This window comes from Hyla sarda, chromosome 1 (assembly GCF_029499605.1).
Source record: "Hyla sarda isolate aHylSar1 chromosome 1, aHylSar1.hap1, whole genome shotgun sequence".
Lineage (NCBI taxonomy): Eukaryota > Metazoa > Chordata > Amphibia > Anura > Hylidae > Hyla > Hyla sarda.
In genome coordinates this window covers 415,749,131-415,774,659 of record NC_079189.1, presented here as the reverse complement: position 1 = coordinate 415,774,659, position 25,529 = coordinate 415,749,131, and the positions used below count along the sequence as shown (strand labels likewise).

The 25,529-nt window shown below is 42.5% G+C and overlaps 1 protein-coding gene across 12 annotated transcripts in view; it reads right to left on the bottom strand.

The window, feature by feature from the left end:
- Nucleotides 1-25,529, bottom strand: part of ACACB (acetyl-CoA carboxylase beta) — a 153,866-nt gene that overhangs the window by 90,184 nt on the left and 38,153 nt on the right. For 6 of the 12 annotated variants that reach the window (XM_056528828.1, XM_056528830.1, XM_056528838.1 and 3 more), the window contains exons 3-10: nt 6,029-6,161; nt 3,980-4,118; nt 3,577-3,686; nt 2,782-2,863; nt 2,198-2,296; nt 2,014-2,123; nt 764-874; nt 288-497 (exon numbers count right to left, since the gene is read on the bottom strand). In XM_056528828.1, the coding sequence (XP_056384803.1) occupies nt 288-497; nt 764-874; nt 2,014-2,123; nt 2,198-2,296; nt 2,782-2,863; nt 3,577-3,686; nt 3,980-4,118; nt 6,029-6,161 (994 nt within the window). Of the gene's footprint in view, nt 1-287; nt 498-763; nt 875-2,013; nt 2,124-2,197; nt 2,297-2,781; nt 2,864-3,576; nt 3,687-3,979; nt 4,119-6,028; nt 6,162-6,649; nt 6,702-8,739; nt 8,765-20,108; nt 20,249-20,369; nt 20,442-25,529 lie in introns of those variants that run through there. The other 6 variants (XM_056528836.1, XM_056528832.1, XM_056528835.1 and 3 more) reach the window with 6 other exon arrangements.

The window sequence follows — 25,529 nt, the reverse complement described above, 5'->3', positions numbered from 1 at the left end:
TATATGGTAACAAATAGAACATATATGTCCATTGGATGATCATCATAAATGAAAGAGTTATGAAATTTGCAACTTTTTACAGTATCAGGCTTAGAACAGGCCTATTTGTATCAAAAGACATGAAGTTCTCACAGAGAAGTACATTTTGACATTTAAAATAGCAAACCGTTTAGTCCAACCAAATATTAGCTTATGTTGTAACGTACATCCTTTTATTCAAATTGTTTAATATCCTAATTGTTTATATTTTACATTGACATCTATGGGTACGTATTAAAAGAACATACCTGTTCCATATATTCAAAAACAGATGGAGCAGCAACAGTGGCTGGCGCTTCTTCAATGATTTTTTGGTGCCGACGCTGTATGGAGCAGTCACGGCCAAAGAGAGAAACAGCATTTCCAAACTGATCTGCCAATATTTGGACTTCTAAGTGTCTGGCATGCTGAGCTAACTTCATCACAAAGATGGGGGATCCAGGGACCTCTGTTTGAACCTGTGCAAAGAGAAAAAATAAATATATTGTACAGCAAATGAAAATATGATGTATTCAATATTGTCCTAATTCAGTGTTGATTACAAACACTATTGATCTTACAATAAATACAAAATGTGGTTTAATAGTGATTATCTACTGGTGTAGGTCAGACTTTGGAAAGCAAACAGAGTATGCATTGAAAATTGTGTAGTTTGTTTTTTCCATGAAGTTCACATCAAGGCTACAGAATCACAAAAACTGAGAATTACATGACAAATTCCCACCTGTCTAAAAAGATTGGGAAAATCTTCTGCTCGCTCTGCCATTCTGATGCCTTTGCCTCCACCACCCTCAGATGCCTTTATCATAACTGGGTAACCAATTCTTTCTGCAGACTGGAAAAACAAGTAAAATCAACATATATTCAATATATATATATATATATATATATATATATATATATATATATAAACACCCCATCTTTGTACATTGCCATTATACACTTAACAATAAACTGTGTCATTACAATGAACTGAACATAATGTTAAGTACTCCATTTAGTGAATAATCATCAAGGATAAAGAGGGGAATTCATCAAGCTGTTTAGAAACTTTTTTTTTTTTTATCTAAAATTGTCGCACAAAAAGTCTCAGTCACTTCCCATGCGACTTTTGTGAGACTTTTGATTATGTTTGAAAGTCAATTACCATTTGCAGTGCTTTAGACTAGTTTTATGCAGTGTGTACTGATTCATTATGTGTGAACTTTTCTCTGAAAGTCTCAAAAAAGTTGCAGCGCCGTGATTTACACACAAACTCACACCATGTCACTTCAGCCCTGGAAAGCAGTCTAAACGAGTAGCATGGGCATCAGTACTGTGGGGGACAGGTGGAACACATCCCCCCAAAGAACTGACGTTGTGTGCGTCCTCTGATGCCCCCCCCCCCCCCCCCACCCAACCTTCAATTGTGCCCGCAGTATAATTTTGGATAACGGGTGGCAGGGGGAGGATGATTATGCCGAGCAGGCAAGTGAGGCAGCCTGTTTACATTTCCTGACGCTTGGCTGCTTAGTTTATTTCCAGTGCCGCATGCTGAAGGAACAGGTGGGAAATAAAGGAGGACTCAAATAACGTTCCTGTGCACCAAATTCATCAAATGGCAAGCGATTCTTAATTAATTTGGTGCAGGAAGGTGTATTCTTAGACAAATTTTCACATCTATAATAGTATATAAACTAGTAAAATATTGATGAATGCCCCTCAAAGTGTCTAAGCTTATGTTCATACTGCATTCTTTGAACTATGCACTGGAAAACCTACAGGTGCATATGCTAAAAGTAGCAATATTCCTCCATTGATCTGACAGAGGCCACAAGAGTGTTTTCTATACAGTGGAACACTGCAAAAAGATTTATACTGCATGGGATAGGGATTTGTTCTTATAAGTCTTATGTTGGAGATATAGATCAAGGAATAGTCCAAACTTAAATCTCCAGTATATAGAACAAATGTGATCTGAACTGTGACCGTTACCTCTAAACCTTCATCCACATCTTTCACACAACCTCGTTCATACACTTCAGGAGGGACGCCAATAATGCTTGGATGCTCCTTGTCTGCCAAGTCATATTCTATTGTAAGACCTAAAGCACAAAACACAATCCATAAATGTTTACAAATAAAAGCAGATACTTAACATAATTGGTAAACATCTTACCATCTCCACTCCAAGACATCGTGGGGATTCCTACAGTCTGAGCAACAATTGTTGAAGCCACTTTATCTCCTAGTGCCCACATTGCTTGACTAGGGGGTCCTAGATTGAAAGATAAATGATAGAAGTATAGCTTTTATTTATTATACCCTAAGTCTTTAAGTGAGTACTTGCACGTATCCATCAGAATAAAAAAAAATTTTTATTTAAAAAGCATGTGAATTAAATATTTGAAAAACATTCAATCAAATAAAGTATACTATATCAGGATGTTTATGGTATTGGTAGAAGAAAAAGCAGTGTTTAAATGGGTCATTCCCTTGATAGTCATCAATATAAGATTAAATAGGGGTCCAATTCTTGGCAGACTGAAGAGTTCCAATAATTTTTTACCAGATTCAGAAATAAACATTTGGCAGGGGCTGTTTTTGGTGCTGCAGCTCACTCCAATTTACCTGAAAGGACTGAGATGCAATACAATGGGTAACCCTTTTAAAATGTAAACTAATATATTGACAGGAAAATGTCTCAAAGTTCCATGCAGCCAGCTCATAAACATCTTCTAGTTTTTAACCAAGTGACCTTACCCATGAACGCAATGTTCTGCTTCTGCAGAAGTTCTGGAAGCTTGGGATTTTCTGAGGCATGACCCCATCCAGCCCACACAGCCTGCAAAAAAAACCCAATTCATGATATTTAGTTAAAAAGCAATAAAAGAGTCACACAATTATAATATCAGTAAATGTTACTACGGTAGTTACATATTTGTTGGGGCTGAAAAGACACAGGGCTATCAAGTTCAATGTATAATCTCACTGTGTTGGCCCATAGGAGGGTAAAACACTTCTATGAGGCTGATGCCAATTGCTCCATATTAGTAGAAAAATTGCTTCATAACTACAAACAGATATGAGAATACATTCCTGGATTTATAGGTTCCTACTACAGTGGGCAAATATAGGCTAAAAAGACTAATATCACTCTGTAATAGGGCCAGCGATTACTCGCTCGCTTCTTTTTGACAGGTTAAAAAAAAACATTTTTCCTCAGCTGCACATCTTGTCTAATAGCGGATTTTTGGCCAACAAGCAAAGGGCCACAAGCAATCCAGCAATCATGTATGCAGCTCTTACTGCACTGTGCTGGTTTACAGTGTGCACCAGCCTATATAACAGGACTCGAAAAGTGAAAGGATATAGATACAGGTGCAAGATGCAACTTTGTCACTTTTATGGATAGTGGATGAATAACCAGTGTCAGGCCTGAAAATAACTGCCTTACAGAAGCTCACATTTCTACATTCTGTGCACTACTTGATAAGACTATGTTTAAGCTTATCAGCCAAAGCAGCATTACAAGCAGACTAAACCTTATACTTTTACCTGAACTGGAATTCTTTTGGCAATGTCAACAATTAGCTCAACATTGGCATAGTTGTTATTATTGGATCCTCCAGGGACTGGAACATAGTGATCTGCCATCTTGATGTATTCTGCAGAGCAGATTAATGAAATAGGAATAAGAAAACAACATATGGAAAAACTTCTAATGAATACCAAACTATTGTATAACCTGCAAAAATACTGGTAATAAGAATTATATTACCAGTTTACACTAGTCTATTGCTTAAAACACAAGCGACACTGTATCTGCAAGGTAAGTGGATTTTCATATTGGAAACAAACAGGTTGTAATTTTTCTTAAAAACTATAATGCAATTTGCTTAGTATGGGCACTTTTCCCTTACATCACATTTAATCATTTGCTCAGCTACTGTAACCGTACCTGCATTTGCTTTAAGATCTTCAGGGGTAACCATAACCACAAAGCGTATTGCTCTCTCATTGCGGAACATTTCATAAGACCATCGCCGAATAGAACGCATACATTTGACAGCAGCAATGCCATTATTGGCTATTAGGACCTGTAAGGAACAAAATAAGATAATTGTAACAATGTTATAATAACAGCAATTTCTGCTTCTTGAACTATGGTTCACTTTAAAAGCTGAGCTTGTAGTATATATAGTAACCATGGAACTGCCTGTATGCATTGGACTTAAGGGTTGGGGTTCTATAACAAATAATAAATAAAAAATTCTATGCTGCATAGTTATTGCAATATGTGAAATCTCAGTGCTTAAAGGATGTACCATATATACTCGAGTATAAGCCGACCCGAGTATAAGCCGAGACCCCTAATTTCAACCCAAAATCCCAGGAAAAGTTATTGACTCGAGTATAAGCCTAGGGTGGGAAATACATCATCCCCCCCTGTCATCATCCAGACCCGTCATTAACATCATCATCATCATCATCCCCCCCTGTCATCATCCAGACCCCCCGTCATTAACATCCTCATCATCATCATCATCACCTGTCATCATCCCACACACCCCCTTCATCATCCCCTTGTCATCATCCCCACCCCCCTTCATCATCCCCTTGTCATCATCCCCACCCCCCTTCATCATCCCACACCCCCCCTTCATCATCCTCTTGTCATCATCCCCACCCCCCCTTCATCATCCCCTTGTCATCATCCCACACCCCCCCTTCATCATCCTCTTGTCATCATCCGCCCTCAGTGGTCTTCAACCTGCGGACCTCCAGAGGTTTCAAAACTACAACTCCCAGCAGGGAGTTGTAGTTTTGAAACCTCCGGAGGTCCGCAGGTTGAAGACCACTGCGGCCTTCGACATCATCCAGCCCCTCTCACCCACTTTAGTTCTGTACAGTACTCACCTCCGCTCGGCGCTGGTCCGGTGCTGCAGGGCTGTCCGGTGAGTAGGTCGTCCGGTGGGATAGTGGTTCCGGGCTGCTATCTTCACCGGGGGCGCCTCTTCTCGCGCTTCGGGCCCAGAATAGAGGCGTTGCCTTGACGATGACGCAGAAGTACATTGGTAATGAACGTACCTCTGCGTCGTTGTCAAGGCAACGTGACTATTCTGGGGCCAGGCCCGAAGCGCTTAGAAGAGGCCTCCCCGGTGAAGATAGCAGCCCGGAACCACTATCCCACCGGACGACCTCCTCTCCGGACAGTCCTGCAGCACCGGACCAGCGCCGAGCGGAGGCGAGTACTGTACAGAACTAAAGGGGGTGAGAGGGGGGCTGGATGATGTTGAAGGCCGCAGTGGTCTTCAACCTGCGGACCTCCGGAGGTTTCAAAACTAAAACTCCCAGCAAGCCCGGACAGCCGATGGCTGCCCGGGCTTGCTGGGAGTTGTAGTTTTGAAACCTCTGGAGGTCCGCAGGTTGAAGACCACTGCGGGTGGAGAGTTCACTCGAGTATAAGCCGAGGGGGGTGTTTTCAGCACGAAAAATCGTGCTGAAAAACTCGGCTTATACTCGAGTATATACGGTAAGTTAAACAGGTCTTGGTCCTCTGCTCCAGCCTACTAAGTTCTGTGACCAGTGGAACACAGGGCCAGGCCACAAATATAGATGTACCCCAGTACATTTTACACAGTCCCAAATTACACCTTTAAGGGTTAGTGTATTAGGGGTAGTATTGTCACCCTGTCTCCACAGCATCAATTCATATTACTATAGGACCCTTTCATTTTTTTCAATCCATTATACTGTACAAGCATATGACCCATATTACTGGATATAACGAGGGTTGTCCAACAATGAGAAAAGCCCTTTAAGAACACCCAATTCCTCCAACAAAATTATTTTTAGTCCAGTAAGTGGGGGTATAAACTTTACATCCATCATATTTAACATAACACGATCAATATCTCACACTTTGTTCGAATATTAATATTCCTTTATGTAAGCAGTTTGATTGTTAACCAAACAATGAACATAAAAATGAGAAAGTCTTATGCACCTTGTCAATAATGCGGTTACCCCCAAACCGTGTCACAAATTCAGCTGGGGAAGCCACAGTGAAGTCTCGATGGAGATCAAGTTTCTTGTGCTCTCTGCCTTTCTTCACAAGGTGTAATCCAGACATGCTGGATCTAAACAGAAAAAGGGACACACATAAACATTGGGAGAGATTCATCACTGAGTTTTCTTGTATGTCATTTTTAAAGTCCCTTTTGTTGCAGGTTTTTTGGTGAACACAGAATATTCATAAGAAAGAAAGGACTATCTTGCACTCACCGTTACTGTAGCTTTCATGTCACGATCATTCCATGCAGCAGAGAGGTCTGGGTGATGCGGGGCGCTCAGAGGCAAACAGCCATTTTTGCACACAGCCGTGTGCTTCTTCTGGCCTCTGGCTGTGTGTGAAAACGGCTGTTTGACTCCGAGTTCCCCACATCACTCAGACTTCTCTGCTGCATGGAATGATCGTGACATGAAAACTACAGTAACGGTGAGTGCAAGATAGTCCTTTCTTTCTTATGAATTGTTACATAGCACTGCACTTTATAGCTTAGCACCCCATTAGTAGCAAAGATACTGTAGCCCCGGCTGCTGTCTTATTGCTCTGAGCTTGACTCACCTGATTAGCTGGCACCTGGACAGTTTTGGAATTGTGCTCTCAGCCTTTCTTTCTATATCGATGAGATAATTTATAATGTGTAATAAATAATGTGCAAGTCCACTAAAACTAACAAAATGACTTTAAAACACCATTTCTCACTTTATAAAGCAGGTTTCAAGAGCAGCAGTGAAGGTGGTCTATGTTTGCAGTTTTTTTTTTTAAGTCATTGCATTTTAACTGCATATTAAAAAAAAGAATTAGCAAATGATAAATTAATGACTACTCAGGAGTGTGGAAATAAAAAAATAAAAAAAACTACTTGTCCAAGGGAGTTAAACGGAACACAATCTACTTGTCCCTCATGACGATCAACTTGTCCTGGTACATAAAATAATTTGAACCAAAATAGTATGTAAATAAGTATCTTTATTAATAAAAACTTATTTGGCAGACCAGCTGCAGCACAAACGCACGCACGCACGCACGCACGCACGCCCCCCCCCCCCATATATCCTATAGAGATACATGGAGGCGGCATTTCGGATGCCGCATCATGCTGGGGACACTCTCTTCATGCCGACTGCTGGGTCCCAGTACATGGGATCACAGGGGGATCCCAGCAGTCGGATTCACAGCAATATATCACTTATCCCCTATCAACTTATTTTGCACTACTGCACTACAGTATTCATTTAAGCAGGTAGTCCCCCCTTCAGGTAGGTATGTCCCTTTTTTTTTTTATAAACATATTTTATTTGGATTTTTGTGAAATAACAAAAAAAATTAAGAAAACAATATAAGTAATCACCTGCAGGTGGTGCATGCAGAATATAAAAACAATATAACAACCATTGAGCAGAGTCAGGGTAGCCATATCAAAGTACAATTCAGCTGTATAGTAAAGTAATGGAGGGGGGACAGACCAGGGAGGGGGTACCCATAGAACATTTTCCCAGACTGACTAAATAGTGGATGTCCAGGAGCATCTCGAGTTGACGTGAGACAAGAGCAGAGAGATATAGCAATAAGAAAATGTTCCAAGCTGTGCTTACGCTGGAAGTCGCAAGGCCCCCAGATTGTCTCCCAAGAAACTCAGACAGTACCACTAGGGGAGCTAAATGGTCTAACGATATCCACAATCCCGGGTGCTGTATATTGTGTAACAACAAAGACTTTCTATTTGTCAAAAAATTTACCAGTATGTGTGTCCTTATGGTGTTCTGTGTCCAGTCTGTCAATCCCACAAAGTAGTTTAAGTTGGGATATTACCATGGCTAGGGAAGGGATCAGGGGAGACAACCAATTGGAGAAGAGGCAACGTAACGCTACTAGGAGGACAATGTACACTAGTTGAGGTATTTTGGGAAGAGTAGAACTGTCCTTTTCAGGAGGTCTACACTGGTGAAAGAGTAAGGCTCTCGGAGTACAGGGTAAGCACAACACCCGGGTGTCTTTATTGTAAGCAATGACCATGCGCCAAAAATATTCAGTATGTGAGTACGTCCACACCCCATGCCATAGGTTAGTCAGTGGGGTAGAAAATTTAGGGCAGGCCGTGATCCTGTCTGGAAAATCTGGGGACGGGAGGCTATGAAAGCCATAGAGAGCTTTATGTGCTAATTTTAAGTAAGTTTCACGCCAGCGCTCATTAATGATGCAGCAGCGTACTACTTGCCATCCATTCAAGATACAGTCAGAAATATCATCTCCTGGTACCCAGGTTGACCAGGAGGAGAAGATGGTGGCTGGGTCTAGCTTAAGGAGAACTCGTTTAAGAGTCGGCTATATATCGGAGATAGTTACCTTATGAGGACTAGAGCCTATAAGGAGATCTAATGCGTGGTTTTGTGACTCTTTGGTTATGTCTTTCAAGCGAGCAGTCATAAAAGAGTGCAGTTGGAGTAAAGGGAAGGCATGGAAAGAGGGCAGGTTATACTTGGACTGAAGAGACAGCGGGGAAAGCCACCATTTGTTGGGCCTGTCGATAAGGTGACGGACTGTGGTCATACCATTGGATGCCCAAAAGGGATACCCCGCGGGTATTCCGGGTGTCCTACAAGCGGAAGGTGTTTAGAGACCAAGAATGGGAGCTGGAATAATTTCCTGACCTCCTTCCATGTCACCTCCGTGTCATGTAGTAGAATAGAACGCTTCAACAGGGAAGGCAATTTAGAATAGGAGGTATGGAGAAGGGCAGTGAGATCCCAAGGAGCTGGCAAAGCCCCCTCTATGTCCGTGATGGTATGGAAGGAGGAACCGTGGATCCAATCTATAACAAAACAAAATATGCATGACAAGTTATATCCTCTCAGTGAGAGGAAAGTTTAGACCCCCATCCTGTTTACCTACCATCAATTTGGTTAAGGCGAATCGTGGCCTCTTGCCTGCCCATATAAATTTAGTAAAGGCCGAATTCAAACTACGGACATCTACAGTGGGGATCAAAAGTTTGGGAACCCCAAGTAAAAATTTGTATTAATGTGCATGAAGAAGCCAAGGAAAGATGGAAAAATCTCCAAAAGGCATCAAATTACAGATTAGACATTCTTATAAGATGTCAACAAAAGTTAGATATTATTTCCATCATTTACACTTTAAAAATAACAGAAAACAAAAAAATGGCGTCTGCAAAAGTTTGGGCACCCTGCAGAATTTATAGCATGCACTGCCCCCTTTGCAAAGCTGAGACCTGCCAGTGTCATGGATTGTTCTCAATCATAATCTGGGAAGACCGGGTGATGTCAATCTCAAAGGTTTTAAATGCCCAGACTCATCTGACCTTGCCCCAACAATCAGCACCATGGGTTCTTCTAAGCAGTTGTCTAGAAATCTGAATCTAAAAATAGGTGACGCTCACAAAGCTGGAGAAGGCTATAAGAAGATAGCAAAACGTTTTCAGATGTCAATATCCTCTGTTCGGAATGTAATTAAGAAATTGCAGTCATCAGGAACAGTGGAAGTTAAAGCAAGATCTGGAAGACCAAGAAAAATATCAGACAGAACAGCTCGCAGGATTGTGAGAAAAACAATTCAAAACCCATGTTTGACTGCACAATCCCTCCAGAAAGATCTTTCAGACACTGGGGTTGTGGTACACTATTCCACTATAAAGAGATACTTTTACAAATATGGTCTTCATGGAAGAGTCATCAGAAGAGAACCTCTTCTACCACAAAAATCAGCGTTTGAACTTTGCAAATGAACATATAGACAAGCCTGATGCATTTTGGAAACAAGTTCTGTGGACCGATGAGGTTAAAATTGAACTTTTTGACCGGAATGAGCAAAGGTACGTTTGGAGAAGAAGGGGAACAGAATTTGATGAAAAGAACCTCTGTCCAACTGTTAAGCATGGGGGTGGATCAATCATGCTTTTTTCGGTTGTATTGCAGCCAGTGGCACAGGGCACATCTCACGAGTAGAAGGAAAAATGGATTCAATAAAATTTCAGCAAATTTTGGATGCTATCTTGATGCCATCTGTGAAAAAGCGGAAGTTAAAGACAGGATGGCTTCTACAAATGGATAATGACCCTAAACACACCTCAAAATCCACGGGGAATTACATCAAGAGGCGTAAACTGAATGTTTTTCCATGGCCTTCACAATCTCCTGACCTCAACATAATTGAAAATCTATATATAGACCTTAAAAAAGCAGTGCGTGACAGACAGCCCAGAAATCTCAAAGAACTGGAAGACTTTTGTAAGGAAGAATGGGCAAAGATACCTCAAACAAGAATTGAAAGACTCTTGGCTGGCTACAAAAAGCATTTACAAGCTATGATACTTGCCAAAGGGGGCAGTACAAGATATTAACTCTGCAGGGTGCCCAAACTTTTGCAGATGCCATTTTTTAGTTTTCTGTTATTTTGAAAGTGTAAATGATGGAAATAAAATCTAACTTTTGTTGACATATTATAAGAATGTCTAATCTGTAATTTGATGCCTTTTGGAGATTTTTCCATCTTTCTTTGGCTTCTTTATGCACATTAATAACATGTTTTACCTAGGGTGCCCAAACTTTTGATCTCCACTGTATACTTTATACTGGCCACATACTACAGTACTGCATATTAATCTATAACGTGTTATTACATTTAGTACATTGGTATCCTTGCCCTCTCCTGAGATGGATTCCACAGCCTCATGATCCCCTGCGTGGATGCGCAGAATCTCGCGCTAACACAGAGGCCGATCATGTGACCGCAAATCCGGTCATGTGCTAGTCACTTGATGCAAAATTTGGACCTTACACATTATGAACACTGAGACGATATCTATACAGTAGCCGGTGAGCGTCCATTTATCCATATGATGTTGTTTTTAATCCCACTGTGATTTTATTGTACACAGCTGCTAATGAACACTAATTAACTATGTTACGAGTTTTATAACCTTGTACATTTATGTATATTAGTTTTATTATGTATTTTGGATTCATATGCACTTTTGCACTGTCTGGCACCTACTGTATATTTTTTGTAATATTCAGTTATTGTACACATGCTAATGAGAATTTGATTTGTATTAATTATATACCATATATATTGTATCACTTGTAACCAGTTTGTCATGCTTGATAAAGATGGCGTGATGTCGTCGAAACGTCGCACCTTTATGGGTCAATAAAGCACCTTAGATTTTGCACTTTAGCTTGAGAGTGCAGCTGGAATGTATTTGTTTCTAGATCGATAGATAGATAGATATAAGATAGACAGACAGATCAGTGTTGCCCAACCAGGGTGCCCCCAGCTTTTGTAAAACTACAACTTCCAGTATGCCAAAGACATGCTGGGAATTGTAGTTTTGTTACAGTTGGAGGCCCCCTGCTGGGAAACACTAAGATAGTTCCCATTTACCACCACTGTCTTCCTGAACCTGGCCCAGCCTCAATGTCAAACAGGGTTGTCCAAGTTTCTTTTGCAGTGGGCCATTTCACCGAGAAAAAAAATATGGTCTTTTAGCTGTGTAATGCAGAGCAACACATATCAAAGAAAGGTTTAAAATGTTATACATATTCATCAGGAGTGGAATTATATATATGGACCCAGCATACAGGTGCACGCTGCTAGGTTAAATATACACAAGCAGGAGAATACAACAGCACACTGCTAGCACAAAGATAGAGCATGCTATATTGCTACAATGAAAAATGTAGGTACTTTGCTCACCATTTCGCCAAATAGTTTGGAGTTAGTATGCCGGATCCATGCAATAGTTTGTTATCAATTTGTGCTGGGCAACTTATCCTTTTTTGTGTTATACATATGGGGGAGTAACTACCTCCATGTTGGTTCCTGCACCCCACCCATCTTGTAAGGTGCTGGGTGTCTCAGACCTTACAAGCCTGGTAACTGACTGCACAGAGGCACATTGACAGTGTAGGGTCCCTCCCAATGAGGTCACCTTAACGTGGTGGGATGGTCCAAACTACTTAGCCAAATGGTGAGCGGAGCACCTCATTTTTTCATTTTTCATTGCAGCAATATAGCATTTCATGTTTTATCTGTATCTTTGTGCTATCAGTGTGCTGTTGTATTCTTCTGCTTGTGTATGTGGGAACCAACTTTAAAAAATAAAAGTATAATATACATATACTATAAGAAATATGATAGTTGTTGGGGGCTTAGGAACTCACTTAAAGGGGTACTCCGGGGAACTAAACCCATAGCCCATCCTTTACCCGTCACCAACCTGTGTATTTATCTAAATATCGTTCATTAGCTATATACAGCTGTTTCCCTCTTTCAGATGTCACTTATAGGCAGGAAATGAGAGAAAAATTAATTGAATTCTCAAATCTACCTTGTCTTGGTGTAAGCCCCTCACTGAGACTAGCCCCCACCTTTCAGGACAACGCCACCTGATTTCTGTTTGGTCTGGCTGTACAGCCACACCTCCCCTCCCTGTGTGAGGAGCTTGTGAGCTGTGAGAGAAAAGCAGTGAAGATTCTTAGTCACAACTGAGCACATAGCTGCTGTTTTTCTGCTGAATATCTAATCACTGACTTCTGCTATTTAGAGCATAGCAAATTCATTGCTGGAGGAAGGAGAGTCTGAAAGAAAAGACATGTACAGTGTGTGTGAGCTGCAGTGTAAGCATGCACACAGATAGTGAAAGCAGTTGGCTGACTGCCATTACACAGAGCTGCACCGACTTCTGGGAGTTGTAGTCTGTGCTGCAAACAAGGAAAAGTATTTAGGAGACATCAGGGGCCAAAGGAGCTTCAAAAACCACACAAATAACTACAGAGGACACAGAACAGGTATTTTGGTAGCTTTGGGGCATTTTTATTTTTCTTAACTTCCCTGGAGTACCCCTTTAAGGACAAGGACACTTAAGGACAATGGATAAAAATGCACTTCCTTGTGCCCTGGTAGTTAATGACCAAGGACGTACAGTTACGTCTTAAGCAGCATTATGCCTATAAAGTGAGCAAAGGAGCTGCACGTCCTTCACTGACTGTGAGGGATGGCTGCTATCAGCAACGTACTAGCAGTACTAACGTACTGGCAGACATTGGCAATTCTGCTGATGTCCCCATTAACCCCTTAAGTGCTGTGAACAATAGTGATCATGGCAATTAAGAGCCTAAATGACAGCTCTTTTGACTGATATATTCAACATACATGCGGTGGTCCAATCAGTTTTCATACCAGCTGGAGGTTCCCTCATCTGTTTCGTGCTGGCTCTGGCATGACCTGCTGATAGAAGCTGCCTTGGCAGACTTTATTAGCAGAGCTCCAATCACACTGATCAGTGCTATGCAATAGCATAGCATTGTTCAGAAATGATTGTTTGCATTCGTCCCCTATGGAGAATTAAAACATTTGTAAAATAAATTATTAAAAAAGTGTTTTAAAAAATATCCCTCCTAATGAAATTTTATAATTACACCCCTTTTCCCATTTTACAAAATGGAAATTAAAAAAAAAAATGAAAAAAAAATTGATATAGCCACATGTACAAATGGCCAAGTTTATAATCACGTATCGTGAATAGTTTCAACGTAAAAAAAATACCAAATGCTAGAATTAGGTGACAAAATATAAAAATATAAATAAATAAATAAAAGTGATCAGAAAGTCCCATAATGTGGATTTGCTCCTGGGAAAATTCATGACACGGACAGAGGTGTCAGCAGAGAGCACAGGGGTCAGATTGGAAAAGAACTACACAACTTCCTCTGGAACATACAGCAGATGATAAGTACTTTTTTGGGGGCTCTGGAGTACCCCTTTGACATGCTGCAGGTTAAATTCCACACCGTAGGTCAATTTCCTTGCAGCTTGCAGACTCATCTGATCTCCAGCTGAGGCAACCATACAACACTCAAAGAGTTCTGTGCACAAAGACATTTGTAATTAATAGGACTTGTGCAAGGAACTCACGGGGCATCATATGGTTGCCTTGGCAACCTGACAATCCAGCAATCTATGCCTGAAAAAATGGGAAGGAGTTCAACTTTAGAGGCACCCTTTAAAATCTCATCCACAACACTGATACAGTAATATGCTTTGGATTTTCTGCATGCAAACCCGCAGGCATACCTGTCCCATGTAGAAGCACCCTCATGTTTTTTGCTGGTAGCTTGTCACAGAGTTTTGTTTAACAACAATCAGCTTTTTGCTGGGAGGCAGTGAAAACATAACAGGCAAGGCCATAAAAAACTAAGGTTAGAGACGCACTGATGTATTACTGATGACTAACTGTAGAATAACACTGAGCAGTGTTTATTGTTCTCAAGTTACCATGTCTAAGGGCCCTTTCAGATGGGCAAACCCACGTCCAACAAAAGTGCTGAATTAGCAGAGGTGAAATGGCCCACAGAGTAGGAAGGAGAAGCAGGCTGCACTGACCGGAGGGGGGTGGACTCCGCACCCAGATGAACCCTATTGGAAGAGCGCTTTAAATCAATGAACTGCAGCGGTTTTTGCGGTGTCATAGGCCGCTGCCGCCACCCTCTTCTCTCCCCCTGCCTGCCTGGGGGTCCTCCTGAGTCCTATCACTGCCACTGCGACTGCCCGCCGCACCGCGTTGCACCCCCCACCGCACCGGTCGGTGCATTATCGGTGCACCGGTCGGTGCATTATCGGTAAGGTAATTGCCGATACCGATAACGCCCAAAATCGTGATTATCGGCCGATAATATCGGCCAAACCGATATTCGGTCGATCCCTAATAAAAATGAATGAAAAATCCCCTGGGGCCCCAGTATAAGGGGCCTAAGTAAGAAAAGAGAAGGAGGGGGATTGGAGATACTCACCCAGTGACCAGCACATACTCATCTAAGATGTCTTAAGCCAGCTATTTGTCACCTGCATTACGTCTGGTTGAGACAGCAGGGAGGATAGGGGGACCCGGACCCAAGGTGCAACCCCAGGCACTGGCAGTTGGCGGGAAGGGGTTAACGGTGCATACTCTATGACTTGTGCCCCTTAGCTGCATATGGGGGAACAGGTAGCGCCATGCTCCTGAACCCCCACCTAAAAAAACAAGAAATAAAAAGGAGAAAAGAACCTACAACAGGCCCTAGCTTATAAAATAAAAAAAGAAGACGAGGTCTGAAGAGCGCCAGACCTGTGTCTGCCTCCAACTGACACTAAGCTAACAACCGATTATCTCAGGGTCAGTAGGCGGGCTATATCCTGATAGGAGGGGACAACTTTCTTTTTGAATGCCTAGTGTCAGCCTCCTAGTGGCAGCAAGATATACCCACGGTCTCTGTGTCCCCCAATGGAGCCAACCGAGAAACTTTTTTTTATTTTTTTTATCAACTGATGCCAGAAAGTTAAACATATATGTAAATTACTTCTATTAAAAAAATCTTAATCCTTCCAGTACTTATTAGCGGCTGTATAATACAGAGGAAATTATTTTCGGATTTATTTTCTGTCAAGACCACAGTGCTCTCTGCTGACACCTCTCTCCATGTCAGGAACTGTCCAGAGTAGGAGAAAATCCCCATAGCAGAGGTGTCAACAGAGAGCACTGTTTTCCACCTGAGCACCCCTTTAAGGTTCTTTAAAATTAAACCATGATAGCGAGCCAAGCTTGTTATAACTTTTTTGAGCCAGAGTGGCCTCCTTTTGCCGCTTTCATTAAAAGGTATGTACATATAAATGCATGCAGTGAAATACCCTAGTAGTTTAAATTCTGGTAGAAAGTATAATCAAGTTATCATCTAATACCATTTTGTCTTTGCGCAGCACAAACATCTGCTGCAGAATTTCCACACCAGATATTTCTGCTGTGGAAATCCCGATTCCAGAGTACGCAGAAAAAATAGACACGAGACGGCGCATTTCTGAGTGGCCCTAGAGCCGGCATGCTCTGCCAGCCCTCCAATGTCGGGGGAATTTCTGTACGGACATTCTTCTGTGCGAGTATAGCCTAAATGAATAAACTTTATTGAATCTATACACTTGGTAAAAACCTCAGGGGGGCAGAGTGTTTATTATAATTGCGTGCAGTATACCCAAAACTGGACTGTGTGCGCACAGCAGTGAATTGATGTACAGAGATCCCCCGACATACCATGGCCTCTCAGAAGCAATCGCATGTTGAAGGCAGCATCAACATACGATGCTTTTGTCGGGGCCATCGCATAAACCGCTATCAGACTGCTTCAGCTGCCACCGGATACCCGTTTAATGTGCCCCGTGTGCTCCGGTGAGTGTCACTCACCTGTCCACGCTGCTCCGGACTGTCCTCTTCATGCTCCGCTGCATAGCCGTCGCTCTCCTTTGTCATCATTATGTCGCCGCGCGTGCCGTCACGTCATCCAATAGGAGCAGCATGTGCAGCAATGTGATGACGGCGATGGAGGGCGATGATCCAGGGCAGATGTGACGTCAGGAGCAGCAGGGACACCCCGGGGACATGATGATGGAGAGTGACAATCCAGTGCAGCAGTGACAGTCCCGAGCAACGGGGACACAGGAGTATAACTTTTTATATTATTATTGCACGAATCCCTCAACATACATAAATTCAAGTAATGATGGTTCATTTGGAACAAATTACCATTGTATGTTGAGGGATCAATGTATAAGTATCGTACACAGCAAGCTGGTTGATATTTATACCTATAACATGACACTACATCTGGATTCAGGCGCAGGCTTATAACAAATGTGTAGATTCAATAAAGTTCATTTGTTTAGGGTACATAAGAAGTTTAGGGCTACCTTTTAAGTGGTCTATAGGAATAATTCTGTGTTATTCTATTCTGCTCCTTTATTCATCAATGAGACCCACTGTAACAAACCATCATATTCTGATAAGAATATGTATATTATTATTGTTCTACATTGGGGATTATTGGAGGAATATCATGGTTAGATATGCTTAGTAACATATCTGGTAAGAATATGGGTATAATTATAGTGCTGATAAATATACAGTTGTATTAAGGAATCATAGTAAATTATATATAAATAATAGATAAATTTGTCAACACATTTGTATAGCTAGATTACTGATTTCATAGTGGAACCTGGGAAAATATTTTTAACCCCTTAAAGTGTACCTGTCATAGTGCAAAAAAAAAAAAAGTTATGTTACTCAGTACCTAATTCTGATCATGTACATATAATGTGTGTGTGTCTAGGACCTATATATCCCTAGCAAATAGCATTTATATTTTGCTCACTTGCTTTTTGTTCTTCCTTATGGAGGGGGCGTGTCTGTCTCTCTCCCTCACTGATGACTCATCTGCTCTGAGTTTGTATAGTCATACATTTTCTATCTGTTCCTAGTAAAGCTGGATGCTAATCAACATAGCTGTCACTATGTGCGTCATTCAAATTTCACAGACTCCTGAATGTCTTATCAGCTTCATTGTCATTCTGCATGCTGGGAGTTTTAGTTTAGCATCGCAACAGCTTCAGCTGCAGTGATTGTAAAGCACTGTGTTAGAGCAGTGTTGCATTTAGTTGTTGCAAAACTACAACTCCCAGAATGCCCACACATTTTTGTGTTTTCATAATGACAGTGTCTCTTTAACCATTTAAGGCATACCTGTACGCCCTGAGTCCACTCCCTTTCTACAATGGCCGGGACCCGTGGCTAATAGCGTGCGGCACTGATTGCGGTGCCGCGCACTATTAACCCTCTAGGAGCGGCGTTCAAATTTGATCGCCGCGTCTAAAGTGGAACTAAACTACTCCAGGCTAGCTCAGTGGGCTATTCGGGACCACCGCGTCGAAGTCACGGCGTCCCGAACAGCTGTAACACACAAGGAGTGCCCCTACCTGCCACCTGCGTGTCCGATCGCTGGATGACTGCTCAGTGCCCGAGATCCAGGGAATAACAAAGATCAATGTAAAAGATCAGTGTTTGCAGTGTTATTGCCCCCTATGGAAGCTATAACATTGCAAAAATAAAAAAGTTAAGAAAAAAAGTGAAGATCATTTAACCCTTTCCCTAATAAAAGTTTGAATCACCCCCCTTTTCCCATTTAAAAAGAAAAACTGTGCAAATAAAAAACATGTGGTATCGCCGCGTGCGAAAATGTCCAAATATAAAAATATATCACAGTCAATGGCGTACGCGCAAAAAAAAAATTCCAAAGTCCAAAATAGCGTATTTTTGGTCACTTTTTACATCATGAAAAAATTAATAAAAAGCGATCAAAAAGTCCGATCAATACTAAAATGGTACCGATAAAAACTTCAGATCACAACGCAAAAATGAGCCATGATACTGCCCCGTACGCGGAAAAATAAAGTTATAGGGGTCAGAAGATGACAGTTTTAAACGTATTAATTTTCCTGCATGTAGTTATGATTTTATCCAGAAGTACGACAAAATCAAACCTATATAAGTAGGGTATCATTTAATCATATGTACCTACAGAATAAAGATAAGGTGTCATTTTTACCAAAAATGCACAGAAACGGAAGCCCCCAAAATTTACAAAATGGCATATTTTTTTTAATTTGGTCTCACAATGATTTTTTTTTCCTGTTTCGCCGTAGATTTTTGGGTAAAATGACTGAAGTCATTACAAAGTAGAATTGGTGGTGCAAAAAATAAGCCATCATATGGATTTTTAGGTGCAAAATTGAAAGGGTTATGATTTTTTAAAGGTGGTGCATGAAAGTGCAAAAACGGAAAAAACCCTGAGTCCTTAAATGGGCACTGTCACCAACTTTATTTTTTGATATATTGTAGTACTTATGTACTACAACATATCTCTAATATACTTTTATTATTTTTTTTTTCATTAAAAAGGTTTAATTTACATTTAAAACAGGCCACTGGAAAAGGACTGATTTTGGAGTGGCCATCAGTCCTTTTTCATATAGGCTGCACTCGCTCCATGCCTGTCAATCAGACAGGCGGAAGCGAGCGCATTGGCTCCCTGGCCACTGGCTGGGAGGCCACTCCTCCCGCACATTGCCGCCGCTGTCCCTGCGCACCCACTGCCGGACTCTGCAGTAACTGCAAGTGTAATGAGGGGGAGGGGAGGGGGGGCGTTAACGGGCTAGCAAAAAAAAATAAAAATTGGATGGTGGGAGCTACCCTTTAAGGGGTTAGGGACACAGACCATTTTGGTCTTAAAGACACAGCCAATTAAATTTTTTACATTTTCTCTTTTAACGCCATATTTTAAACCACAGGCCCATATGAGGGCTTGTTTTTTACTTGACCGATTGTACTCCATAATGACACCTTTCATTTTACCATAAAATGTACGGCACAACCAAAATAATATTTGTGACATCAGTAAGCTAGCCCTACAAATAAATTTACTTATCTTTCTATTATTTGTATAGAATTTCCTATCATTCCCTTATACCAGTGGTCTTCAACCTGCGGACCTCCAGATGTTGCAAAACTACAACTCCCCGCATGCCCGGACAGCCGTTGGCTGTCCGGGCAGGCTGGGAGTTGTAGTTTTGCAACATCTGGACGTCCGCAGGTTAGAGACCACTACAATTGAATATTTATCATCAAGTGAAAGGTTAAATATTTGTAACTTCTTTTTGCAATTTAGGATCAAACACTACAAAACAGAACATATTTTGGTTTACAAGAGTCATTGCTAGGTAAAAAGTGTAGTGACACCTAGTGATCCTGCTGAGTACTGCAGCCACTCATCCCAATGTGCAAATCCTCCTGATTCCATTCCTAATATCTTATATAGCTGCCCTATAGAATCTCACACAAGGACATCACTTTCACCTTTATGTGTTCGCAGGGCGGAAATTTTAGGACACATTTGATCAGTGTTCCACAACCTAGGGCTCTCCCCTGACACCCAGCTATTGTAAAACTACAACTCCCATCATGCCACACTGTTATGATGGGAGTTGTTTTGTAACAGCTGGGAGGCAGGTTGGGGAACACTGGCATGGACCCTATTGTAATGTATATGTATTATAGAAGAGCTGTCCGAGTGTGGTAATCCAATAGCTCTTTATAAGTAATTCAGCAGGCAGGGTTTATATAGGACACCAGAGGCCATACCTCAGTTTCCTATATGACTATGTGTTCCTTATCTCCCTGCCACCATGTCTATGCGCCCGAGCTCCAGCATTACCAGCCCGGCTCCTGCAGCCACTGGTCATCCTTTGCCCCGGAAGCCCTCGGAGACAGCCGCCAGTCACGGCCCGTGCACCGTGACCTGACCGAGCTGCGGCTACAGGACTATGCAAGAGATAACGCAGCTGTACGTGTGCGCGTTCACACAGGATATAAGGCGCTTGAGGTGCGTTAGTCCCTACTGACCTCTTTATAAAGGGAACCCAGCGACTGTTCTCCTGACTGTCCATGCCGAAACATGGCTTTCTACCCACAGCCCTCCCCTTCCCACCAACATCACAAACAGCCCGCACACTTTCCTCTCCACACAGCTCTTTACCCACTAGCGGCCTCCAGCGGTCAAGTGCTGGATAGCAGGAGTAAACGTGGAAAATGCTGGGTGGAGTGCAAAATACAGAGGGCACAGGTGGTGATCGCTAAATACAGAGGGCACAGGGGGTGATCGCTAAATACAGAGGGCACAGGGGGTGATCGCTAAATACAGAGGGCACAGGGGGAGATCGCTAAATACAGAAGGCATAGGGGGTGATCGCTAAATACAGAGGGCACAGGGGGTGATCGCTAAATACAGAGGGCACAGGGGGTGATCGCTAAATACAGAGGGCACAGGGGGTGATCGCTAAATACAGAGGGCACAGGGGCAGATCGCTAAATACAGAAGGCATAGGGGGTGATCGCTAAATACAGAGGGCACAGGGGGTGATCACTAAATACAGAGGGATCAGGGGGTGATCGCTAAATACAGAAGGCATAGGGGGTGATCGCTAAATACAGAGGGCACAGGGGGTGATCACTAAATACAGAAGGCACAGGGGGAGATCGCCAAATACAGAAGGCACAGGTGGTGATCGCTAAATACAGAGGGCACAGGGGGTGATCGCTAAATACAGAGGGCACAGGGGGTGATCGCTAAATACAGAGGGCACAGGGGGAGATCGCTAAATACAGAGGGCACAGGGGGAGATCGCTAAATACAGAAGGCACAGGGGGTGATCGCTAAATACAGAGGGCACAGGGGGTGATCGCTAAATACAGAGGGCACAGGGGGTGATCGCTAAATACAGAGGGCACAGGGGGAGATCGCTAAATACAGAGGGCACAGGGGGAGATCGCTAAATACAGAAGGCACAGGGGGTGATCGCTAAATACAGAAGGCACAGGGGGTGATCGCTAAATACAGAGGCCACAGGGGGTGATCGCTAAATACAGAAGGCACAGGGGGTGATCGCTAAATACAGAGGGCACAGGGGGTGATCGCTAAATACAGAGGCCACAGGGGGTGATCGCTAAATACAGAAGGCACAGGGGGAGATCGCTAAATACAGAAGGCACAGGGGGTGATCGCTAAATACAGAGGGCACAGGGGGTGATCGCTAAATACAGAAGGCACAGGGGGAGATCGCTAAATACAGAAGGCACAGGGGGTGATCGCTAAATACAGAGGGCACAGGGGGTGATCGCTAAATACAGAAGGCACAGGGGTGATCGCTAAATACAGAGGGCACAGGGGGTGATCGCTAAATACAGAAGGCACAGGGGGTGATCGCTAAATACAGAGGGCACAGGGGGTGATCGCTAAATACAGAAGGCACAGGGGGTGATCGCTAAAAACAGAAGGCACAGGGGGTGATCACTAAATACAGAGGGCACAGGGGGTGATCGCTAAATACAGAAGGCACAGGGGGTGATCGCTAAATACAGAGGGCACAGGGAGTGATCGCTAAATACAGAGGCCACAGGGGGTGATCGCTAAATACAGAAGGCACAGGGGGTGATCACTAAATACAGAAGGCACAGGGGGTGATCGCTAAATACAGAGGGCACAGGGGGTGATTGCTAAATACAGAGGACACAGGGGGTGAGCGCAGACAACAGAGGGCACAGGGGGTGAGTGCAGACAACAGAGGGCACAGGGGGTGAGCACTAAATACAGAGGTCACAGGGGGTGATCGATAAATACAGAGGGCACAGGGGTGAGCGCTAAATACAGAGGGCACAGGGGTTGAGCACAGACAATAGAGGGCTCAGTTTCTACAATTTTTTTTTTTTTTTTTTTGTGCGCCCCCCCCCCCCCCCCCATGGCATTGTTTCATTGAAAAAACGCTATGGCCAGATGTTAGCTGTAAATCAATGAGAAATCGCAAAAAAAAAATTCCACTTTGCGTTTTTCAGTTTGGTGTTTTTTTTTTAATCCTTTTGGCGTTTTTTCACTCTTTTTCAACTCCTTGGTGGTTTTGCAAAGTCGCAGTATGTTGAGCCTATGGTGTTTTTTTCCCCTGAAATAGTGATGTTTTTCTCCCATAGAAGTCTAAGGGAGTAAAAAAACACCAAGAAAAACTATCCAAAAAAGTGATGGAGATACCTTTTTTAATAAAATTTCGTCGGGTACCATAAAAAAAAAAAAAAAACAGTAGTGATGAAAAAAAATTGTATCTAACGAAATGTATCTTTTTTATACCAAAATGTTTATTAATTTTTAAAATAGGGATCAGCATCTGCGCCGCTTATGAATATTCATCCCCCCTCTCTCCAGTTCTCCCTCTCTTCGCCACTCCTAACTGGGGGGAGGAATATTCATAAGCGCCTCTGACCTCAGTGCCAGATAAGCACAGAAGCCCCGACCGTGCAAGTTACAGGAAGATTTCAACAGAAAATAGAACTACAATTGCGAAAGAACGGCCGCGCAGATCCAATCAAAGTAGGGCTTGTCTTAATCAGCGTCTTCCGCACTATCCACCAGTACCTGTGGATAGTGCTGGAGAAAATATCTGACAGTTTTCATTTAAATAAATTTTTTTTGCACCACTACTGCATCCTTTTTAAAAAATATATATTTTTTTGATACCCAACAAATTTTGAAAAAACATCAAATCGGCAAAAAATTCCAGAAAAAAAACGCAAGAAAATAACGCCAAACACAGTAAAATGCTGTGGCGTTTTTTCTGGCGTCTTTTTGGGCCACAAAAAAAAACAAGTAGAACCTTAGCCTAATAGTAAAAATAAGTCTGAGCATCCTGATGAAACGTTGAGGTTTTTTCTTAAAAAGAGGAAGTTTTTATAAACGGTCCAATTTCTTAATAATTTTTTAACAGATTTGTTTGCAACCACTTCATAAGGTAACCATTGATGACATAGACAGAGAGCAGAAACCCTGTGCAGCAGTGATGGCTCCCTGTGGAGTCACCTGTGACAGGAAACTGTAATTGCATCTTCTCACACTGTCCTGCTGGGGTAGAGATGGTTGCTACCAGTTCCCTAGGGGAACAGTTTAGGTGCTGCACTTTAACCTCCCATGCTTAGTATAGAGTGTGACTGGTAGGAGATTGTCTATCTATCTAATCTATTGCCTACATCTATCTATAATATATACCGTATTTATCGGGGTATACCACGCACCGGCCTATAACATGCACCCTAATTTTTCCAAGGAAATTTTGGTAAATATCCCACCACCCCACGGCCCAATTCCCTTCCCATCCCCGGGGAGGGAATTGGGCTGTCACTGTGCGCCGCGCACTGACTGACGAGTGACGTCGTGTTGAGGACGTCACTCGTCATTGCGCAGCGCAGATTGACAGATCAGGAGGTTGCCGGAGCATGAAGGAACGCAGTCCCCAGGGCACATGTAACTATAAAACCGGGGGCGGGGAGGGAATTGGGCAGTGGCGGCAGCGGGATATTTAACTATAAAATCAGGGACGGGGAAGGAATTGGGCCGTGGCGGCGGCGGGAGATATAACTATAAAACCGGGGACGGTTAGGGAATCTGGAAGTGGCAGTGGGACTCTGGCCAGGCATAAGCTGCTGCAGTTCAATGATTTAAAGCGCCCGCTTTAAATCATTGAACTGCAGCGGCTTTTGCGGGGTCACAAACAGTCTATCGGCGCATAACACTCAGATAGACTTTAGGCTAAAAAATGTTGCATAAAAAATGTGTGTTATACGCTGATAAATACGGTAATATCTATCTATCCTATATAACATCTATCTATCCTATATAATATCTATCTGTCTGTCTGTCAGTCAGGGAGCAGTGCTGAGCTTGTCTGTGTCCCGGCTGAAGTCTGAGATTTAGGACTCCAGCATAAGTCTGAAATCTATAAAAAAAAAAAAAAAAAAAGGATTGCAGCCAGAACTGGTAGGGAGACCCCTAGTGGTCATTTTTTAAAAGTAGAAAATTAAATAGAAAGAAGTATATTTTTAATAACATGCTATTGGAAAGTTATTCTGCATACATTAATCTGTAAACCATAAATGGTTGGGAACATGAATGAAACGGATGAAAAAAAGGTGCGAACATAAAAATGGCTGAAAATGAGGCCCAAAATACTGTGTGTGGACCCAGCCTCAGGTTGAGTTCATACTATTCCAATATGGGTTTAATGATCTGAACTGGTAACTCTCATTTCAGGTCATCAAACCTGTGGTCAGGCTGAGACTTGCATTAGTAATATGCAGTAAAAAACAGCTGTAGCCTAGCTAATGTACATGACAGAGAGATGAGCCCACAGCCATCATGCACTGTCAGGGTAGGATGACACGTAACGGATCCGCAGCATATTCCACGCTGCGGATCTGCCAGTAACCCGACCCATTTTGTGCCTCCAGCTATTGCCACCCCCCCTTCCCCCGACTTGCCCGCCCTGGCCTGCGTGTCGCCGAGTCCACTCTGACATCGCAGAGCAGCCGCGATTTCTGAGTGCACTGCATACACATGTGCAGTCCCACTGTGTGGCTGCTCGTAGATGGCGAATTGCCACTGCGAGCAGGCCAGGGGTGGGGAAAGGGGGGTAGCAACAACTGGAGGCACAAAATGGGTCGGGTCACCGGCAGATTCACAGCATGAAATACGCTGCGGATCCGTTACGTGTGACCCTACCCTCATACAGGTGCTGATGTATGAAGTTATTTTCCCCTCAAAGTAGAACACTTCTGCATATGTGGAATTCCATGTTCCACTATACATTTTTTCAGATATTTATTGAATACTACAGAAAGAACTACCATATTCCCCTGTATAAAATCATAGGCATACAGAGGTACACCTGTACAGGCATTACAATTGTTCCAGAATATATATGTGCTAAATATAAGTGCTAAATGGAAATGTGTGGTTTGTGTTGTGAAAATCATTTACCTGCACTTTATACAAACTAAAAAATATTTTAAAAAAAACTAGTGTATTACAGTATAAGCCGGCTTTATTATTTGATAGGATGCAATAATCTCCACTGTTTGTTTGTGTTACACTGATATAGCTATTGTAATGAATGAACCTAGATGGAGGTGAGCTTAATGTCACATTGAAATCTCCTTCAACATCTAATGTAATGCATAGAATGCACA